Below are 20,623 nucleotides of genomic sequence, written 5' to 3'. Positions count from 1 at the left end.
CTGCCGCGCGCGCCCGCCCTCCCTACCGCGCGTGCCCGCCGTCCCTCCAGCTGCCGTGCGCGCCCGCCCCATCGGAGGAGGACGGAGGTGGATGGAGCCGAACTGACGCGAACGACGACGCCGACGAACGCGGCCTGAGCTAGGCGGCGATTGGCACGAAGACCTAGGCTGGGCGGCAACTGGCGGCGACCTGGCCTGGACGGCGACTGGCACGCACAACGTACGTCAAAATGGCGCGAAGAGAAAAAACGCGCGGGAGCGATCGGTGAAAAAAAATTCAGAGGTGGGATCCACAGTTTGGGTTTGCCAAGTCTAAATGCAAAGTCCCTTGGAGTTGGACTATTTTTAGACTTTGCAAATGAGTTTGGGACTTTGCAAACAACACCAAATACAAAAATCATTTGCAAAGTCCCTTGGAAATGCTCTAAGTACGTTGAATAACATGCTTGTCTTATCGAATAGATTGAGTTTAGGCAGGTGTTCTAGTATTTTCTTAGCTGGAGTAGCACAGAAAGACATTCGGTTACCCATTCATTCTGCCTCAACAATGAATACCACATTAGAACAGATCAATTTATGGGGACCAGATCCGGTTATCTTAGGATGGATCCTTTCAAACATTCGGGTGAAACATGGCAGACTAGATTTAATGCTTCATAACTTATATAACAGTTTCAAACAAAATTTTGAATAGCCCACATTTTACATTGACCTTTTAACAATAATGTTCAAGGGGTCATCAAAGAGATCACATCTACTGTACGACTGGCATTTCCTAATCTTGTCTTCCTGTAACGAGCAAAAATGTGATTGTCCTTGGGCTTATCAATCTCCGATTTCCTAAGCTTGTCTTCCTCAAAAACGTGATTGTCCATGGGATTATCAATCTCCGTCTCAGGTAAAGATCAAGTATCATAAGTTCAAGGGTTGTCTTGTGACGGCAGTGAACTCTGAACATATTCAATTGCCTTCTGCTGCACAAACTGAATTCTTTCGTTGTCTTCACCAAGTGACTTCTCAAAATTAAGGTACTTCTTGAACAAGAACTGCGACAGTGAAGCTCACAGCATTTAGCATAAAGATCAAGTTCCAAAGAACAAGTGACATCTCATTATAATTTTATACCAGAAAAACATAGAGAAGCACAAAACCATAGTGGAACAAGTAACAATCAATCCAATACTAGTTCAAGCAATAACATCAGTGTTACAGTAAAAGGAACAAAGATGCTAGATTTTGAGATAGAAACACAACTAACAAATAAGCCAACACCCATTTCAAGGTTAGAGTTTTAGCAAAGAAATGTAACATAAAGCAAAAAAGGTAATATTTCGCTCATGAAATCAAGTACACACAGGAAGTTGAAAGCAGCATGATGACAGAATCACTCAGTGAAGTTTTTGCATGTATTTCACAATACATATAAGGCAGCAAAATACTCAAACAATTAGAAAGGAGCCATACCTGCATCTTTTTTGGAGGTAGGGTAAGACAAGTCACCCTCTCAAACAATGCCCGTATAACTTCTATGTCACCAAGGCGGATTTCCTACAAAAGGTCAAACTATGTCAACAAACTTTGCATTAAAAAAATATGTCAACAAACTTGCATGATTTGAAAGAATAAGAAGTACAGATGCCATTTTGAACGATCTTAATGCTCCTTACTTGGTCAAGATAAACACTCCAAAGGTCTGTTCTTTTTGGGTACTCCCGCAATATTAGTTCAAATCTGGATCTTCCTTCTTCAGGCACCCCACATTTGAATTCTAGAATAGCTGTCTGCGAGAGGAACTTTATGCGCTTCCTATGTGGCAAACTTAGAAGCGCACGGTTTACAATGGATTTGATGCACGCAACATCCTTGCCTTGCTTGAGGGCGAACTGAATGCGGCATAACCATATCTGCAGTTACATTATACAGGGTCACAAATAGGATCTCCAGATACGAATAGGACATACTGAATGTGGCATAACCTTATGGTTTCAACTACTAATTTTTTTTAAAAAAAAAACTAACCTTGCAGGATGTTTTGAACCTTTTGGTCATTCTGTCAAGAAGTTCATCTGCAAGTTCATACTGTTCGGTCCTCTCGTACATCGCAAGAAGAGCCAAGTGCAACTTTTTGGGATCACAATATTGCAAGGCTCTTTGGAATACCTTTTTCACAGCATCCTGTGGTGTACACAATCAAGTGTCTCAGTATATCCATGTACAGCAAAGCAACCCAAAATACATCATTATTCAGCTTTACCTCCCGTGGACTACCATATTCATTTTCCAGATTGAAATATGCTACCCAAACATTAAGTTTCTCCTCTTCTTCTCTTGGGATTATTGTTTTTAAAGCCCTAAAAACATGAGAGACAGTTGTAAAAGATGATGATAAGTGATGCATCCAAAAAGTTTAAATAAACTAACAGAAAAAGGACAAACACATATCATCTGAATTGACAGAAACAAAAGGAAATTTTTGAAAGGACGTTTCAACAAGTAAATTCTACATTCTTTGAAAATGAAACCAACACAAGACCAAATCAAATTTATCAACACTATTGAGATGATAGAAAGCAACTTCTTATCACCAAAGATCTTTTCAATATTAAAAACAAATGTTTTGGGCAGCAGACAGACCTCTCAGCTACTGCACGTGCTTTCTCAACATCTGCAAGATCTAACAAAGTGGCCATATATTTTATCCAGACAAAACTACTATTTGGGGAGCTCCTGACCAACTTCTCAAAATCATCTGGAGTTTGTGGTACATCTCCCTGCAAAGCCCTTTCCTCCATAGCACTGATTTCTAGTTCCCTGTTGAAAACCATAGAAGGATGTAAAGTTTGATGCATATGTCAACAAAATAAGGTCACAGAGTAGAATCAAATGTCTGAATACCTTTGTTTTCTTGCTTCCTTCTTTAATTGTTTATCATTCTTTTTAGCATTTGCTTCAGTTCCATTTGCAATTTCAGGGCCTTTATTATTATTATTATCCTCTAGGTCAGAACATTCAGATTCATCCAAGGAAACCTGAAGAGGCGGCACAGAAGCCATTGGTTCTGCTTTGCGATTAACTAAACTTCTATTATGATATTCAACCATCTGAGGGGCAACACTGATGTCCATAAGAGCACTTTCATCATCTTCATCATCATTTGTGTCAGCAGTCAGATCAGAATCAAAGTACGACTTCTTCATTCCAAGTGATACTCGATGCCGCTTCTCATCAATCTTTATTATTTTAAAACAAAATAACGAATTTGAAAACGTGCAATGGCAAAATGAAAATCCTGAAAAAAGATGAACCTTACCTTCAGAATTTTGGCTTTAACCATATCACCAGCTTTATAGCAAGAGTTAATATCAACGACAGGTTCATCAGAAAGTTCTGATACATGGCACAGACCAACCTGCAAAAGAGTATTTACAAAACAGAATACACAATGATTTCAAAAGGCTGAGTCAAGTGATAACAATGTACCAGTTCACTTCTCCGAATTGTAACGAATAATCCAAAGGATTCAACCCGCTTAACTTGGCCATCAATGATATCCCCAACATGCAAATCACTATAACTAATATCATCCAGCTTTTCCAATTTGGAACCAGTGGTCTTCCTAAGTGATGCCTCCACTCTCCCTGATGATGGGTCCGTAGACAGGACCCTGTGGATTTTTGTTAGTTTCACAGGAGAACATATCTGAATTTATATGAGCATTTGAAAATGGTAAGATCTCACCTTCCGTGTACAAGCATTCCAACAGGGAAATCCTTCTGCGGATTTTCAACATACTCATCTGACAAATTTGATAGAGTAATCCTAGCCTCAACCATTCGAGAAATCATAATAAAACATCCTTTGGAATTAACATTCTTCACATAGCCCTAGAATTTAAGCAGAACAAATCATGTCACTTCACATTACAGAAGATACACTTCGTAGTAAATGGTACAAAAAACACGCCTTTATTTATCAAATATATTCACCGAAAAACTAAATTCAATTTATTTATGGCTAAACTTGATTCACTAGCTTGTGCGCTCTTTTTCTCTGTCTTGGCTGCCTGTTACATGCCGCTATTTTCCACCTTTCACCTATATATACAGGTTTTAGTTCGAGAAAAGAAAATATATACATGTTTGTCTTCCTTTTCTGTAACTCCTTTTCTCTTCATTCTTTTTTCTAATATAAAATGCACAGTAGGGGACTCCCCTACTGTATTCCCCCTATGGGCTAATTTGGAAACTTAAATCCCTTCGGATCCCTGACTTTTCCCAGGGTGGGAAATCAATGGGGAAATAATTTGAATAATTATTTAGTTCTTCATGGAGGGGTTTATCCCTGGGTGTGCCTCCCCTTGCTTCCAAATTAGCCCTAAAAAAACTAACTTCAATTCATGGCATACTACAACTTCAGCAATGACAGTTGAAGGTATAAACAAAAAGTTTAATATCAGTGGAATTCACCCAGATGTTCTGGTACACCATAGGGAATTCACCCAGAATTATACTATGCGAGTTGACACCAACACTATTTACAGCTTTTTTTTGTTGGCAAGTAGCAGATTGTGTTTTTCATGAATGATAAATCCAATATATGTTTAGATAATGCCTGAATTATAGACTTGTCCTATTCACATGTTAAATTATGTTTATTGCACAGAACTTCAGATAAAAGTATAATAGTAAAAAATTTGTGAAAAATACCTTAATCTCAGTTCCGGGAAGCAGATCCTTGATCTTTTCGATCCGGGAGGTACAGGTTGCCCTAAGAAACAACAATGATACATGATGTAAATGACAATGGGAATGCTACATACACTTTCTGGACAATGTAACAACAATCATAGGGCCTGCTTGGCTATGTGGTAGTGACTCAGGATTTTATCCCCCAAAAGGGAGATCTGGAGCTAAGGCTTCATACACAAAGCCAGTTTGGACTACAATTTATGTTTTTTAATGGAAGAGAACACTTGACACATAAAAGAGCATTGTTCCTTAATTGATGAAAAAAAAACATGACCTCTAGCACTTACAGATCATCAACTAGTCCTGAGTTGTTAGAGTCTCTGATCAGGTTTGATGAACGGAGTGATAGATCAACTCGAAGTGATCCTTCTGATGAGCGGCTCACAGACAGGACCTTGCACTTCACAAACTGGCCCTCATGGAATCCAGACAAGGGTTCGGTCACCCATGAGTCAACAATTTCAGTATAATGAACCCTCCCACGGAGATGAGGTCCAATCTGAACGACAAGCCCACCAACGCCAGGTAGAATTTTTTGAACACGTCCACCGATGATATCTCCTTGTTTTGTTTGTTCAAACACAGAGGACTTTGATTGTTGTATTTCATCTATATTCAGCTGTGTGCATTGGTTATCAAGTGCCTTCAACCGAAGTAATCTTTTCTCCCGATTCACATTGATAACACGGCCTTTAACTGCTTGGCCTTCACTAAAGCGCTGCTGGAATTCTTTCAGTTCGCTGGGCTCGGAAGAACTATCAAGTACAAATAAATGAGCCATAACATTTCTTGATACAGTTAACCAGACCCATTCCTTATCCACCTTGACGACATAAGCACGTACAATCTCATTTGTGGTGTGCTTTTGTTCTTTTTGAGCAGTTAATTCGTCAAACTCTCCTGTTTAATTTCAAGTAACAAAAAGATCCAACAATAAGAAAAGTTAGCCATCTCAAAGATTAAGAAACACAAAAAGGTAGACAAAATGCAAAGCAGTCGGCATATAGGAAATAGGATTTTAGCTATAACTGAATGAAAGCTGTAAGATCTATATGAGATGATTGTTTATCATGGACAGCCCCAGTGCACGTAGCCCCCACTTGCGCAGGGTCAGGGGAAGGGTCCGGCCACTTGGGTCTTTTGTACGCAGCATTTTGCTGCATTTCTGCAAGAGGCTGCTTCCAGGACTTGAACCCGTGACCTCATGGTCACAAGGCAGCAGCTTTACCACTGCGCCAAGGCTCCCCTTCTAGATGATTGTTTATTATGGAATAGACAAATTAAAAATAGACATTAAAGCATACCGTTGACTATACATGGCCTAATAGACAATTCCCATTTGAAGTTTTTGCCACTCTTTCCAGAAGGTTCAGCCTCTGCAACAATTCTGGCAGTAAGCTTTTGCCCTATTCTGAGTTTACTAAAGGGATGCTCATCAGAATCCTTTTCAGGAACCTATGAGAAATGTATCACTAATTAGTAATTAGCCAATACATGTTGTTATAAGAAAGGCATCTCAAGCAATGTCTAGTGTTCACCTCAGTAATATGGATTCTTCCATGAAGATTGCCACCAAATTGCAGTAGAAGTTCAAGCGGCTTGATATCAATAATCTGATGTCCAAAAAGGATTTGTGTAAGCAAAGTTTGCAGACATTGAAGATGAAAACAGTTACCAATTTTAGGATCATAATTGAAAATAATTGCACCTCTGCTTCAACAAGTGACCCAATTTTGTAGCCTGATTTTTTCTTAGCCCTTTTAGATTCAGAGAGGGCAGAATACTGAGCTGAAGCCTTTGGTAGTAGGATAAGTCTTCCAGAAGAGTCAGAACTTGGGATATTTCCAACAACCACAGTAATGCTTCAAAAAGAAAGAAAGAAACACACAGAAAAATATAAAAACAAGTGGGTAACGTAAGTCCAGATAAGAAATCACTCTTCTTTATTGTTCTGCACTAAAGAAAAGTACAATCTTTTCTAACACAAAATATCATTCTTCTTTATTGTTTCGCTCACATGTTCCTGCTTAGGCTATGATAGTTGCAAGCTCGATCAAATATTAGCTGGGATCACATGAACAAAGCTCATTTATACATTACATGAGATGCCCATATCAATAGACTAATTACAACATTCTTCTGTAGTGATAAAGCTGCAATTCAAAATCAATTTATGTCAAGACTGATAAAATGATAAGCCTGTAACCCTAATGAATTTATATCAAGAGATTAATTATGACATTGTTCTGCACTATTTAGTACAAATAGAGAAAGGTTCAAGTTTCCTCAGCATTTATGTCAATTGTCAAAGCCTTCCAAGTAAGGGGTACTCAAATAGTAGCAGGTACTTCGTCCAGTTGGAAATATAAGTCCATAAATGTTCGACACAGTTTAAACTTTTCTTCAACTTGAGTAGTAATATTTAGGCCTTGTTTAGTTCCGAAAAAATTTCGGATTTCGGCACTATAGCATTTTCGTTTTTATTTGACAAATATTATCCAATCATAGATTAACTAGGCTCAAAAGATTCATCTCGTGATTTACAGGTAAACTGTGCAATTAGTTTTTATTTTCGTCTATATCTAATGCTTCATGGATATGCTCCAAGATTTGATGTGACGGGGAATCTTGAAAAGTTTTTGGTTTTCAGGGTGAACTAAACAAGGCCTTATACAAAATATATTATCTTTAATGAAAAAGCTTATGTATTAACATATTATGAATGAACTATTACAATGACTACAATGTATCTAGTAATGCTGAATTGCTGATCTTCCCTTGTCAATCTATATAAAAATTTACATATTGATGATCAATGTTAAAAGAGTTTGACCTATGACTATGACAAAGTTTGATGTTCTTATATTTTCCCATCGGGAGAAGTATACACTATACAAGGCAAGAACTGGAATCAAAATGGGTAAACTTCCAAATATTACCGTTGTCCATTATCATAGTGGTGGTGGGGAAGCAGTTGTGAGTTGTAATCCATCAGTGGTGCAAAACCAATTGCGTAATTGTACTCAGGGATGGAAAGGACCTGAATTAAACAAAACAACAACAAAAAAGTAAATAATGGCAATCAGCCTACAATTCAACAAACAAATTGGTCAATCAAGAGAGTAATTTACACACCAAATAGCTCCCTTTGATTATTTCCACAACTGCATTCACTTCCTCATGAAGCTCCAAGTCTGCAACTGCAGCCCTTTGGCGTTTCTGAAGTGAAACAGGAGATAAAATGTAAAGTTATGATAACACATGAAATAGAGATTGAATATATAGTTTCAAAAACTGCATATCGTGCTTACTAAAGGTAACAATAAAAAATGGGGATTGAGATCCGGATAAAGTTGTTACGATATGATACAATGTTATAACCTATACCAATTACCAAGGGCATGCCTGACCAGGTATACTAAGGCCAGTCTCAATGCATGTTTCATGAGAGTGTCATGCACATTAAATAGGTTGCCACATAAGCAAAATTGCTGACTTGGCAGGGTCATTAAATGAAGGAGTTTCATCAGATGAGGGAGAAAATTGCCGACTTGGCAGGGTCATTAAATGAAGGAGTTTCATCAGATGAGGGAGGAGTTTCATCCCCATAAAACTCCTGTGGCTCGGTTACCTAGTTTATAGTCTTGGTAACCGTGTCATGAAACTATGCATTGAGACTGGCCTAACAACTTCACACCAAGGGTACAAACATTACCTTCTTTTTTCCAACATTTCTAACACTGCCAATTAGCTCTGGTTTAAGGGACAAATTAACAACTCCATCAGATAAATCCAAAACAAGGCCCTTCACAGAAGACCCCACTTCCACACTACTGCCACCAACTGCAAAAATATAAAAAGATAAAAATTGGCAGGATTGCGGGTTGGATAGTTAATATCATGAAAGGACAAAATTACTTACGCTGATGGTGCTCGATTAAGCCAACAACATCCAGATGGTCTTTGAAGTTAAGGATAATACCATATTCTTCTATTGCTCCCACCTCCCCCTCAACTAAGCTACCAATGCCAAAAGTGTGAGCCCAATCATTGCTTGAGTACTTCAATGCTGCAATCTATATCAGAGGTAGACACAAATGATAAAACATCATTATCATTAAGCTTAACATATCAAAATGAGATTTTATCTTCAGAGTTACTGGCAGTGGTATTTTGATCTAAGCTAAAAGTTATTGAATAAAATACCCTACATGACACACAGCAAACTCACACGTCCTAGATTATCTTGTAGGAGACCAATAGGCCACATCTATCACATATGCCAGCAAATGAGCGAGATGCCCTGACAGTACACATAAAGAAAGGAAAGTAGCATCCGGACAACTACATACAGTAACATAATACAAGAAAATAGCCATTAGTTACACATGTACCCACATTCCCACAAGAAAACTGTAACTACATAGCAGGTTCCACATAATCTCACATGCCCACACATGAGGCACTATTATTACAAGCTACTCAAATTAGAAGACATTTTGGTTTTTCTAGATACATTGCTTTTGCTATGTATTTAGACATACACTTCTAAGTCCATAGCAAAAGCTATGAATCTAGAGAGGCCAAAACATATTAATTTGGAATGGAGGCAGTACCATAAAGTTTTGGAAACTTGTATTCAACATAGAGTAAGAGGTAATTGTTTTTATTATAATAACCTTCTGATCCAGAAGAAAGTATCCTTGAATAAACGAAGAATCCGTTGAGGAGCACATTGACTGTTGAAGTGAGAGTTTTACTCTAGCAGTTTCTGCAGTTACCTGCAAGGGGGACAAAAAAAAATTAGAAGAACACAAGTAATAGAGGATGACAACAAAAAATACTAACAATTATGGCATACACTGAGTATATGACTCCGAACTGACTGGCCAACATAGAACGCATCAGAAAGCCTTTCTATCCGCCTATCAACTGCCTTTGTGAAACAAGAAAATTAGACATTCTTTTCAAATCAAAACAACAAAAAGAATGACAGAGCTGAAAATTTCTTACTTTGTCCTTGGGAGAGAAACCAGTCAAATGTCCGAGAAAACGGACAAAACATCCAGATTCGATAATGTTGCAGATGTAACCCTAAGATAAATAAATGTCAGCTGAGTTGCTCAAATTAGGCTACGCAAAACAAAACAAAACAAAACAAAACAAAAACCTAGAGAAACATTACATGAACTACAACTCCAGGATGCATCTGCGATATCTCAGAAGGAATGTCATTTGCGCAATTGATAAGTGAGTGCTTTGCCGAAAGAACTAAATTGTGACCTTCAATATCTGCAGACGGGTATTAGAAAATCAGATGGAAAAATTAGCAATGTGATCAAATGTCCATATGACAACAAAAGGTGCATCATCATTAGCAGTGCAAACAACTGATTATCGTGTGGTCATGTGCAGACCATGATAAGCTACAAGTGTGTGTAATGACTTTAGATTCTTCTTTTGCTATCATTTTTATAACGTAACTGTGTAATAAATGACCAAAGCGTCAAGTGATTATTAACAGAAAAAAGGATGTTCTGTTTTTTATTTTCAAAGTGCATTGATAGAAAATGAAGTTCGTTGACTTCACCGAGAACTAGAAGTTGGTTGAACTCGTGCCCAGGTTTCAGCAAATTCTTCAACTGAGCAGCTTGACCTAATGGGAAAAAACAGACCATGGTCAGTAGAGCAGTAATGTTATATGAAATATAAACAGCAATAAAGAGTATGAGTGTGAACCCACAAGGGAAAACTATTGATGCAATAGGTAACATGCAAATCATATAGCAGATGAGGATATACCATGATGGTCTGCCAAATGTTCATTCAGTATTGTCCCCTTGGAGAAGCCATTTACACTGACAACAACAGCTGCAGGAGTAAGCCGTTCCACAACACCAGAGACAATACTACCCAACTTTGGAGTGTCTATTGGAATAACCCTACATGGGGCAAAAATAAATGCAAAGAGGATAAAAGTTAAATTATAAATCTACAAATCAATTCTGGATATTCAGTACAAGTTCAAAAACATAGCAGAGAACTAGCACCATCCTTGTTTTTTCTTGTTAAAAGATGACATGTAAAATGACAGAAAATGCTCTATGAAACAATAAACTTCAAAGAAATTCTAAAAAAAAAACATGTAAAAACTAAGGCAACAATTACAGCTCGTCATGTCAAATAAGGGCAGTTTATTAATAGAACATAAAAATAGTATAACAAAAGAGCGTGTAGAGAACTCACCTATTATGGGATATGACAAAACTAACATTTAGTTTCCTTGAAGCAGGTATCACATTGATAATTCTACATTTGACCACTTGACCAACATGATAAACATTTTCTGCTTCAGTTCCAGCCTCTAATCCAAGGTCAGATCTAGTATCAATTTACCAGGAATCAAGAAAGCAGATGATTTAGAATCATATCATATAAATAAAACCGTGATAAAATATCTAAAAATAATGGTGCCAAGAACAGCACAAGACCAGCAACCTTCACAGACATATACACAATTCAAAAGTAAATAAGTGCATCTTTCACTATTGATTATCTACAAGTTTGTAGAGAAATCTAATTTGATTTACAACACCAAGCTGATCTGCTTCAGAAGTAGGAAATGGTGATACCAACCTGCTAACAAAACCCTGAACTCCATTGTAGAATTTTACAAAGCAACCGTGCTTTTCAATTTTAGTAATCCATCCATGAGTCACTAAACCAATTTTTGCATCAGCATATGATGCTAGCACATCAAGTTTTGATTTCACCTGAAATAGATCCATGGTTATACTACTGGACAGTCTCAGAGAAAACAAAGAATGCATATAAATAGGGATATGAGCTCTATCTTCATTATTCTAAGCTAGACAAAAATTAGGAAGGATTTAAAAACAATATCATGTACTGTTGTATATAATATACCAGAATTCATAGAAATTCTTAAGGTAAAAGCAAAGTACCAGAGACTTCTTGTATGTCACTGTAACTCTCTTGGATTTGCAGCCCAATACACGGAAAAGAAGCTCAGCTCCAACCTACACAAAGAACAAAGTTAAAGTTCATTCATCATCATATTCAACATCTCTTAACATAGTTTCCCAAAAAAAAACATCAAACAATTGGAAGTGGAAATGAGCAACCTTAAATTTCTTTGGTGGTTTCACAACATGTTCCAACTCTGACATGTGAGGAAGCGGGCAAAGTGCTTTCACACCACTTGAAAACTGTACAATAGCACCGAATGGCTCCACAGTAGCAACCTTAGCTCTCACTAACATTCCAGGTTTAACATCATCATGAGTGAAAACAGACCCTTCAAAAGCACTGTCCTGCAAACACAGAGAGCATAGAGATCCTAAGGCAATAAAATTGACTCAACAGATATCAAATACCTATATTATCATGTAAACATGGACATATACTAAATATGCATGTTCACAACAGTGCAAGTCTTCTAAACCATATGAAAACCAATTAACAGCTTGCACTATTGCAACTCCTAGATTACCATGTAAACATGGATATAATATATATGCATGTTCACAACAAATTCAAAAGCCATGAGTCACCAAACCGGTGCCAGAAGTTAAATGAAGTGACATGAGCTATGGAAGATAAAATAAAAGAAAGTTGCTCAGTATCTTTGTTGAAAATTAAAAATTCAAGTGAAATAAATCAGGACGCAATAGTATAAGTGTGCCACTAGCATTCCTTTTAACGAATACCATTGCTTAAAAAAATAAGTGACATGGTGTAGTTACTTTTACAGTGCCTATTGCAACTCCTTCAAGATTCCGTACTCCAAGTATACGGACACGTAAGCTACTGCCTTCCTTAAACTTCTCCAAGTTTTTTGCATCCTTGTCTGACACATCATGTATCTGAGGATCAGGTTACAATATCAGCATATTAAGAAGCATCTTTGTGAGAGCTTTCACATCATTCAACAATGAAATACAATAAAATAATCACTACAGTTTCACATACACTAATAAATCCAGGTGATGGAGTTGGAGAAGGTATTTCCAGAAAAAGACCAGCCTTTTTATCTACCCTCAGCACCTTTGATTTATCGTAGATATCTCCAGCTTTTAGATTCTGCATGAGGAAGAATTACCGATCAAAAAAGAACACTGAATAAAATAACAGCACTTCTATTTTCTACAGAGGCCAACTTTACAGGCATAAAGGGAAACGTATAAGAATATATCAAACTGATTATATCATGGCAAAACAGACAACTTACAATAGGGGGTACTTCAAGATGAAGTAAATGTTTGTTCAATGTAAGCCCAACTGCTCTTGTTGATGGATCAACGAACAGGATGCGAGCATTTACCTGTAAATTATAGTGGAAGTACTCAGAAAATCACTCCGGATATCCAATATCATAAAAAAAAACATCAGACTATCGGAGATGCTGCAAAAATGTAGGCGCCAGACACAACAATTATATCAACAAAAAATAAGAAAATAGTGAATACCTTCTTATTCTTACTGTAATCATCTTTCCAATTACCAGAGGGAAAGGAATTCAACAAATTAAAAATATCAACCTGACAATAGAAGGAACAGACTGTGAAATGAAATACAAACACTCCTGTAAAGCCAAAAACGAGTCTAGTCTGTGAAAAAATAGCTTACTGTTCCACTGAAATAAGTAAGAAATGATAACATGACTCCATTTTCAAGAACTGAATGGACGCGTGCATTAACCATCATCCCAGGAATCAAATGATCAATAGAAAGGCCTTTCAGATCCTTAATCTATACAAAAACAACAATAAACCACAAATTAGAGGTGTCAGGTCCCAATCAGAATAAAGAAGATATTAAATAGCATTTATAGTGATTTGCCATACAATAGATTTACAAAGCAAGTCTTCATCAGAGCTCAAGTGAACAATAGCCCGAGTTTTGTCAATCGCCTTCACAACACAATGCATCAGTTGTCGGCGCTCAATCTTCACATTTTCTGTACAAGAGAACAACAGTTAAACAACTCCCTGAGTACCTCCCTAGAAAGAACATCATGATCGGCATTGGCAATGGGAGAGATCAAACAGATTTCAAGTATATGGCCCATACTAAGTAAGACAAATAACACTAATGTTTATCCTTCTAGCAAGCATATAAATCTATAGAGAGCAGCTTAAAGTTTACATAAGTAACACCACAACAGTTTATATACTCCACACTATGCCTTATAAAAGTGCATGAACTACAAACATGAAGACAACAAAAGAAACTCTAAGAACTAAACTGTTTTTTTGCATAAATACATCAAAAAGAAAGCATATGAGAGAAGGGCCAGATCATTTGTATTTTCGCACAAAATGTATGTTTAGAATATTGGAACTGTACGAAACAATATAATCACAAGCTCATAAGCGACCAAGCTTGCTAGAACAGGAAGTCCAGTCCAAACTAAAACAGATAGAAAGAACTTCAAGATTGGTAGGCAAAACTTATATGTTATCAGTGAGCGCAGTCTAATATGAGCAGGTGCTATTAGAACATCAGCTAGTGAAATCAGTTATTTTAAATATGTTATGAAGAAACACCAGTATTTCACGATCTGATGTCTAATATGAACAGGTGCTATTAGAACAGCAGCTACTGAAATCAGTTATTTTTAATATGTCATGAAGAAACACCAGTATTTCACGATCTAATGAATTTATTGATTAGTGTACCTTTGTCATCCTTTTGCATAAATCCGCTAAAGGAGGATACTCCAAAATGAAGAATGTAACCATGGTCCTCAATGCTTTTGACTTGGGCAGCAAGTACCTAATGAAACGCATACATGTGCATCCATTACATAAAAGATTTGACTCAGAATCTAACTGTTTCCAATGGGAACTACTCCCTCCATTCTTTTTGTTTGAATGTTTTTGACGTTTCGTGGTCCCTATGATGTGACTTTGGCCTCTACCTTCTATAAATTTACATCAATATATAATAATAAAAGCATTTCTAGTAATATAATTTTCACACAGCAAATCCCGATAACTTTAAATGTATCAATTGTCAAATTTTAGGAAGTTCCACAGCTAGGATTTTAGGAATTCAAAAAAATAGCAGGGAGCATAAAACAGGCCTATACAAAGAAAAGGTTAAGTAAATCTAGCATACTTCAGATCAAGTAGTAGTAATCAGGTAGCAAAAAATTAATATAGTCAAGCATGCCCTATCAAGCTCGTTGTTTTCGATGCGGTTGCAACTTGCAAGACTGTTAACACCTCCACATATGAGACTCAGTAGTAAGTATAGCTATCAAAGGAACAACTGATTTATTATGAACAAACATTTAGTTAGATAAGCTCAATAGTTTATTGAAAAACCTGGTAAACTCCAGCTCAACAAATAGGGCAGGAGGGGGGGGAGAGAGAAGGGAAGTGCATGTTACCATGTCTCATGGGACAGGATGAGGAGGAAATGAGATTCTTTTAAAATGGTGAATGTTCCCAATAGCCTGTTAGGATTTTTTTTTCACTATAAAACTGGATCTGATCTTTTCTGGGTGTATATGCTCATACAGATATTAACAAGCTTGTGTGTGCTAACCAGTTATTCTGATTTTGCATGTAAATTTTTGCCCCAACTTTTCTTCAGAAAACATGCTCCATTTACAATTTCAGTAGAATAATCAAATCATTTAATCAAGAACCAAACACTCGAATGGTTGTGAATTATAATACAAAAATATTAAGGACAGAGGTGCACAATGAAACAACCATCCATAGTTGATATTTTTCTGCCCCAAAAGCTCAGCTTATGAAGCACATCCAGATTAGGGTGATTAAAAATTACCATTCCTTCCTGCAAGCCATCCAAGGAAAGTCCCCTGTACAGTAGACTTAATCGCAATGATAGCCAAACCCGTCTGTTTACTTTTCCTTCTTTCTTATCATCGTCAACTCGTAGGACTATACAAGGAACAAGCTGACCAACATGAACAACTTTTGCACATAAACTGTTCTCACTATCCTGCAAAAGGACAGTATCAGTTGGTTCACCAGATGGCAAATCACTGAAAAAGAAATATCGATTATGGATTACTTAAAAAGAAAATATCTACCTTGCGATTTTCCTGCAAAGCAATGTCGCACACATCCTCTGAGCGAACAAACCCTCTAATTCCACCAGGTAGACTTAACACAATATCTTTCTGGTTAACCTCAATTACAACACCCCAGAGCTTCATATTTGGTGAAATATTCTGATAAAGGGAGGGAAATGTCATGACCAGTTCAGCAATTTGTGAAGGATTTAAAGACAACAACAATAGGAGATCCCAGAACTGACCACTACATGTCCATGTTAACATGCTCTCAATAAATAGATACAGATAATACACATAGCTGACTTAAAATAAGGACATTTACTACCAACCTGAGGCCAGTCATCACATGTTCCAAAACCCAAACATTTCAAGGTAACAAATAAGAATAATCACACTAACACCACCCAATACAAGATAGCGATATATAACCTAGACATCTCATTCAAAAGACCAAATGGCAACCCTGTCAGCCTCAACTATGCAATGACCAATGAGTGATCCGTATGTAGCGCTACATCACCTTAATCTTAATGAGCATTGAGGTAAATAACTTGTACAATATTCCTGCAACTGCAACTGTCTAAAACAGGCTAATCCATTAACCTTTTATGGAGAGCATTTAGTTCAAAAATATTACAAAGGTTGGATGGGAAGTGCATCGTATATGTGCTGCAGGGTTTGAATGGTCATCTGAACCATTTGAAACGCTTCCAGGAATAGCAATGGCAAATATATTTGCTCTCACCAGCTACTCGTTAGACCAAACATGCCAGAGAAGTTCAGTGTAAATTGACAACATAAGAATAAAAGACTAGCTCCTTAAGCCATTGAATAATTGGAATGGGCAGGGAGTATAGCCTGTAACGAGGATGACAGAGCGCCAGGGTCAAGCCCCGGCTGCTCTGCGCTTGGTGCAGAAGAGAGGTAGAGCCCCACGTACCAATAATTCTGTGTTTATTTGGAAGAGGACAGAAATATACAATTAGTCATAACCATGGTTATTATTAAGAAATTGTTCAAGTGTTGCTTAAGCGTCAGACCGGTCTAGGATCGCCACAGAGGACCTTCGCCTTGCTCGTATGCGTTCACCCCATCGATTCCACCCTATCCCCCCCAATTCTGCTGCTGGCCCGTTCAATTTTGCTTCTAGCCCTGCTTGGCTCTGCTGCCGCTATCTTGATTTCACTTTCTCACACCTGTCAATCCCTTGATTTGGATGGGGATGTCAGCAGCACTCGATCTGAGGGGCGCAGAGTGGTTTGGTAAAGGAGGGGAAGCAGCAGAAAGTTGGAGAGAGGAAAGTGAGTGAGAGGGGCAGAGGTGCAACTGCGGCACTGAAGATTGGGAGAGAGGGAATTGGAGACTTCATCTACAGGTTCACACCACGAGGAGAGGGGCACATGGGTTGGTCTAGCCCACATTTTACTCCTCCTCCTTACTTTTTTTCCTTATTTTCCTTTTTCTCCATCCTCCGAGGCTCTACCCTGCTATTTTGCATTTTACTTCGAGTGGTAAGGCATCGCCTCGGCTCATCTCACACCTTAGCTGCTTACGCGTAAGGCAGTAGTCAGTCGCCATGCCTTGTCTTACCACCTCGATAACCATGGTTCCAACTTCTAACAAAATGGTGTGTGCACCTTAGTCAAGTTACCCTCCAAATTTAAAATGCTTGAATAATTTGGATAGTAGCTAAGACAAAAACATATGAAAATCATATAACAGACAAGTGTGCCAATTGGGACAGCACATAAATGATCTTAAGAATATGTGATCCAGATTCTTGTTATTTTTTCAGTCAAAGCTTGCCTCTGACTCTAATGAACCCATTTCATGCTACCAGATAAATATGAATGCATATCACAACTAAATGGTCCTTCCGAGATTTTATAAAACTTCATAAAAACTAATCTACTGTTTACATGGTGCATGGAATCACAATCCGGCACTTGTTGAAGGGCTGCATACGAGGATGGTTGGAGCTTAGAGCGACCGACGAGAATCACGCATTGCAGCATTATGATGGACAAGATTTAATTCTATCGTGTAAGGTTATACAATTACAACCTGACAACCAATCTCTTTAACAGGCTGACTGTTTAGAGAGAAGTGCACAACAGGGGATCACACTTAGGGTCTCTATAGCATTTTCTCATTTCCAATCGCTAGATAAAACAATACTCTTGACTTAAACTGAGCAGTTAAGAGATCCTAAATGTGCGGATTTCAAGGTTAAGGACCTATGATGCAGTTCAATTGGAAGGTCTACCCATTGCTACACAGTAACTGAATTTAGGAGGTCACCTTTACTGTGATGCGATTAGCATAGCGTGGGAGCTTCCCAGTGGTGGCGCCACCAAAGAGTGTCCCCAAGTCGTCGTCCGGGCCAAAACCAGACGACTCGCCGCCCCTCCTCTTCCTTTTCCCCTTACCCTTCTTCCCCTCCCTCTCGAAATCCTGCTCCGCCTCCGCGCGAGCCTCCGCCATCTCATCCTTGCTCAGGAGGCTGCGTCCCCCTGCGCACCACCCAACCCAAACGCACAACACCACATCAGTGCAAAGCAAAATTGACAGGGACGAGGGAGGAGGGTGTTGCGGGACTGCGCAGCTCGACGCTTACCTCTCGGGAAGTCAGCTTCGTCAGAAGCTGCGGCGAGGAGCGCAGCGGAACCCGGCGCTGCCAACTGCTGCCGCTCTCCGTCGCCATCCCCCTGCTCAGCGGCTGCAACCTCCTTGCGATGCCCTTTGAACTGCTTCCGGTCGGGGCGCAGATCGGTCTTCCCGCCGGCGCCCTTCCCCTTCTTCCTGTCGCCGCGCGGCGGCGCCATAGCGGCGAACGCTCTAACCTCCTCGGTCGCGCGCCGCTGCCACGCTGGTCCGCTGCGGCTATATGCCCTAACAGACTCTCCTAGCGCTCCCGTGACACGCCGCGGGCTGCCTGCTCGTCGTCCGCGCCGCTCGCCGTCAGCAACTTAGAGCAGAGTCGCCGCCGGGCAGGTAAAATGAATGAGGCCGCTGGTTGTTCCTTCTTGGGGGTTAGGGTTTTAGTGAGTCAAATGGGCTGGGCTAGGGTTTTGAAAAGCTGTGGGCTCGGTGTTTAGGCCATTTTTTTTTCTGAAACGTGTTTAGGCCATTTGTTGCCTCTCGTAAGGCCGGCCCAAGTTGCGTTGGTCCAAATAGCTGACGCTCTTTTTTTTTCCCTTTCTTCTTTCTCATTATTAGAATAGAAGAATTTCCCTAAAAAAAATAGAATAGGAGAATCGCCTCAAAATGAGTTCAGAGTTTCGGACCCTTAGGCTCTTTTTTAGTTTTTTATCAGGCTTTTTATTAGAGCAGTCCCAGTGAAAGTTTTATGTTTCTGTTTCCAAGACTCTGAGGTGTTTAAAACAGTGTAAATAAGTTTTATTCTTATAAAACTCATTTCATCCTCTAAAATTTTTATCATCTCTCTCTTCATTTTATATTATGCCATGTCATCTTATTTAATATATATGAAACTCTCACAATTTCTTTTATTATTAAGACTGGTATTAGGAAAATAGCTCTAACATGTTGGGACGTTTGAGTTATTATTGGTTTTGATTAAAATGTACTCCCTCCATCCCATTAAAAATGTCGTTTTTTAATTTTAGGTTTTTTGTCTGACCATTCATCTTATTTAATTTTTTTATGCAAATAGTAAAATAAATACATCATTATTAAAGTATTTTTATTGACGAAACAAATCATGACAAAATAAATAATATTTATAAAATTTTGAATAAGACGAATGGTCAAATAAGAAGAATGAAAAGTCAAAAACGACACTTTTAGTGGAACAGAGGGAATATACCTATACCTCTATCTTTAATACTGAAGAGCCAAAATTTCAGCCAAAATTTTCGTCTAGACGTAATTTCATCTGGTCTCCTGACTAATCCCCGGTCCGTAGTCCGAAAGCATCCTCTGATGAAGACCAAGTTCTTCCACATATCCAATTGATTCGAGGCCACAACAAGCTAAAGGTCATGGCTATCTGGTATCCAGCCCGGGCACGACACATTCCCAGCAACGAACCAAACCAATCCAGATTCTACATCTAGTTCAAAACGGAGTCACATATCAAATCGATGAAATTTTATAACAAAAAAAGACACCAACTATATATATATATATAGATAAGATATCGAGCACAAAACTAACATCGGTCTGTCGACAGACATCCACAGCAAGCGCCCGCGCCGGTGCACCGGTGCCGCCGCCTTTGCACTCGTCGGCCAAGGGACCCTTGCCATTGCTTCCTCGGGAGCAGTACATGCAGCGCAAGTGGAGGCCGGCGTTGGAGGCCGCAAGCAAAGGTTGGTGTGGGAAGGTGGCGCGCACGGTTTTTTTCCTCTCCTGAAGCTTTGACATGGTGGTTTGCTGGTTGGAGTAAGAAGACAGAAGGTAGGAGGGGCGGTGTGTGCGGCAAGGCTGTGGACGTATGGCAAGAGTTGAAACTAATTTACTTAAAATCTGTGGACGTATGGCAAAGGGTTGAATTCGATTTACTTTCTTACGTGGACTAGGGTAAAAGCTCAATGCTAAACTAACACGTATTCGGTTAATCATAATTTTAGTGAAAAGTCGTGCAAACCATAGTAAAAAGGTCATTTAAATTCACCAAAAATCACACATGTAGATGATATGATGATACACAACCTTATAAAATATCTTGTCCAACTCAAATCCGTTTGAGAGATATAAAAATAACAAATTTCAAGCAAGAAAGTTGACTACAGGATTTGCTAGAAATTTATTATTTTTATATCTCACAAACGAGTTC

The 20,623-nt window shown here is 38.6% G+C and overlaps 1 protein-coding gene across 1 annotated transcript; it reads right to left on the bottom strand.

The window, feature by feature from the left end:
- LOC8063685 (rRNA biogenesis protein RRP5) lies at positions 549-18,836 on the bottom strand. Its single transcript, XM_021453232.1, has 40 exons — positions 18,440-18,836; positions 18,124-18,335; positions 15,838-15,978; positions 15,570-15,746; positions 14,450-14,546; positions 13,616-13,728; positions 13,398-13,520; positions 13,238-13,309; positions 13,000-13,092; positions 12,741-12,851; positions 12,515-12,634; positions 11,894-12,082; positions 11,714-11,788; positions 11,385-11,521; positions 10,995-11,129; positions 10,551-10,690; positions 10,339-10,404; positions 9,934-10,040; positions 9,762-9,842; positions 9,610-9,684; positions 9,428-9,529; positions 8,671-8,824; positions 8,464-8,591; positions 7,884-7,967; positions 7,688-7,788; positions 6,457-6,610; positions 6,287-6,361; positions 6,053-6,203; positions 5,036-5,648; positions 4,707-4,767; positions 3,739-3,884; positions 3,481-3,664; positions 3,311-3,409; positions 2,896-3,230; positions 2,635-2,811; positions 2,255-2,351; positions 2,020-2,175; positions 1,668-1,904; positions 1,465-1,548; positions 549-1,046 (listed from the first exon to the last, which is right to left on the bottom strand). The coding sequence occupies exons 1-40, from the start codon at positions 18,645-18,647 to the stop codon at positions 921-923; spliced, it is 5,736 nt and encodes a 1,911-aa protein (XP_021308907.1). The 5' UTR covers positions 18,648-18,836; the 3' UTR covers positions 549-920.

The sequence above is a fragment of the Sorghum bicolor genome, chromosome 2 (genome assembly GCF_000003195.3).
Source record: "Sorghum bicolor cultivar BTx623 chromosome 2, Sorghum_bicolor_NCBIv3, whole genome shotgun sequence".
NCBI lineage: Eukaryota > Viridiplantae > Streptophyta > Magnoliopsida > Poales > Poaceae > Sorghum > Sorghum bicolor.
The sequence above is the reverse complement of the archived record's forward strand: the minus strand, read 5'-3'. Positions and strand labels throughout refer to the sequence as shown.

What these genes read in the sequence shown, in the direction of transcription:
- LOC8063685 (XM_021453232.1), bottom strand. Translation starts at nt 18,647, where the DNA reads ATGGCGCCGCCGCGCGGCGACAGGAAGAAGGGGAAGGGCGCCGGCGGG. An exon ending in TATGCAAAAGGATGACAAAG is followed by an intron (nt 13,729 to 14,449) that starts GTACACTAATCA and finishes TCTCTTGTACAG; the next exon opens with AAAATGTGAAGATTGAGCGC. An exon ending in CACTATGATAATGGACAACG is followed by an intron (nt 6,611 to 7,687) that starts GTAATATTTGGA and finishes TTCTTTTTGAAG; the next exon opens with CATTACTGTGGTTGTTGGAA.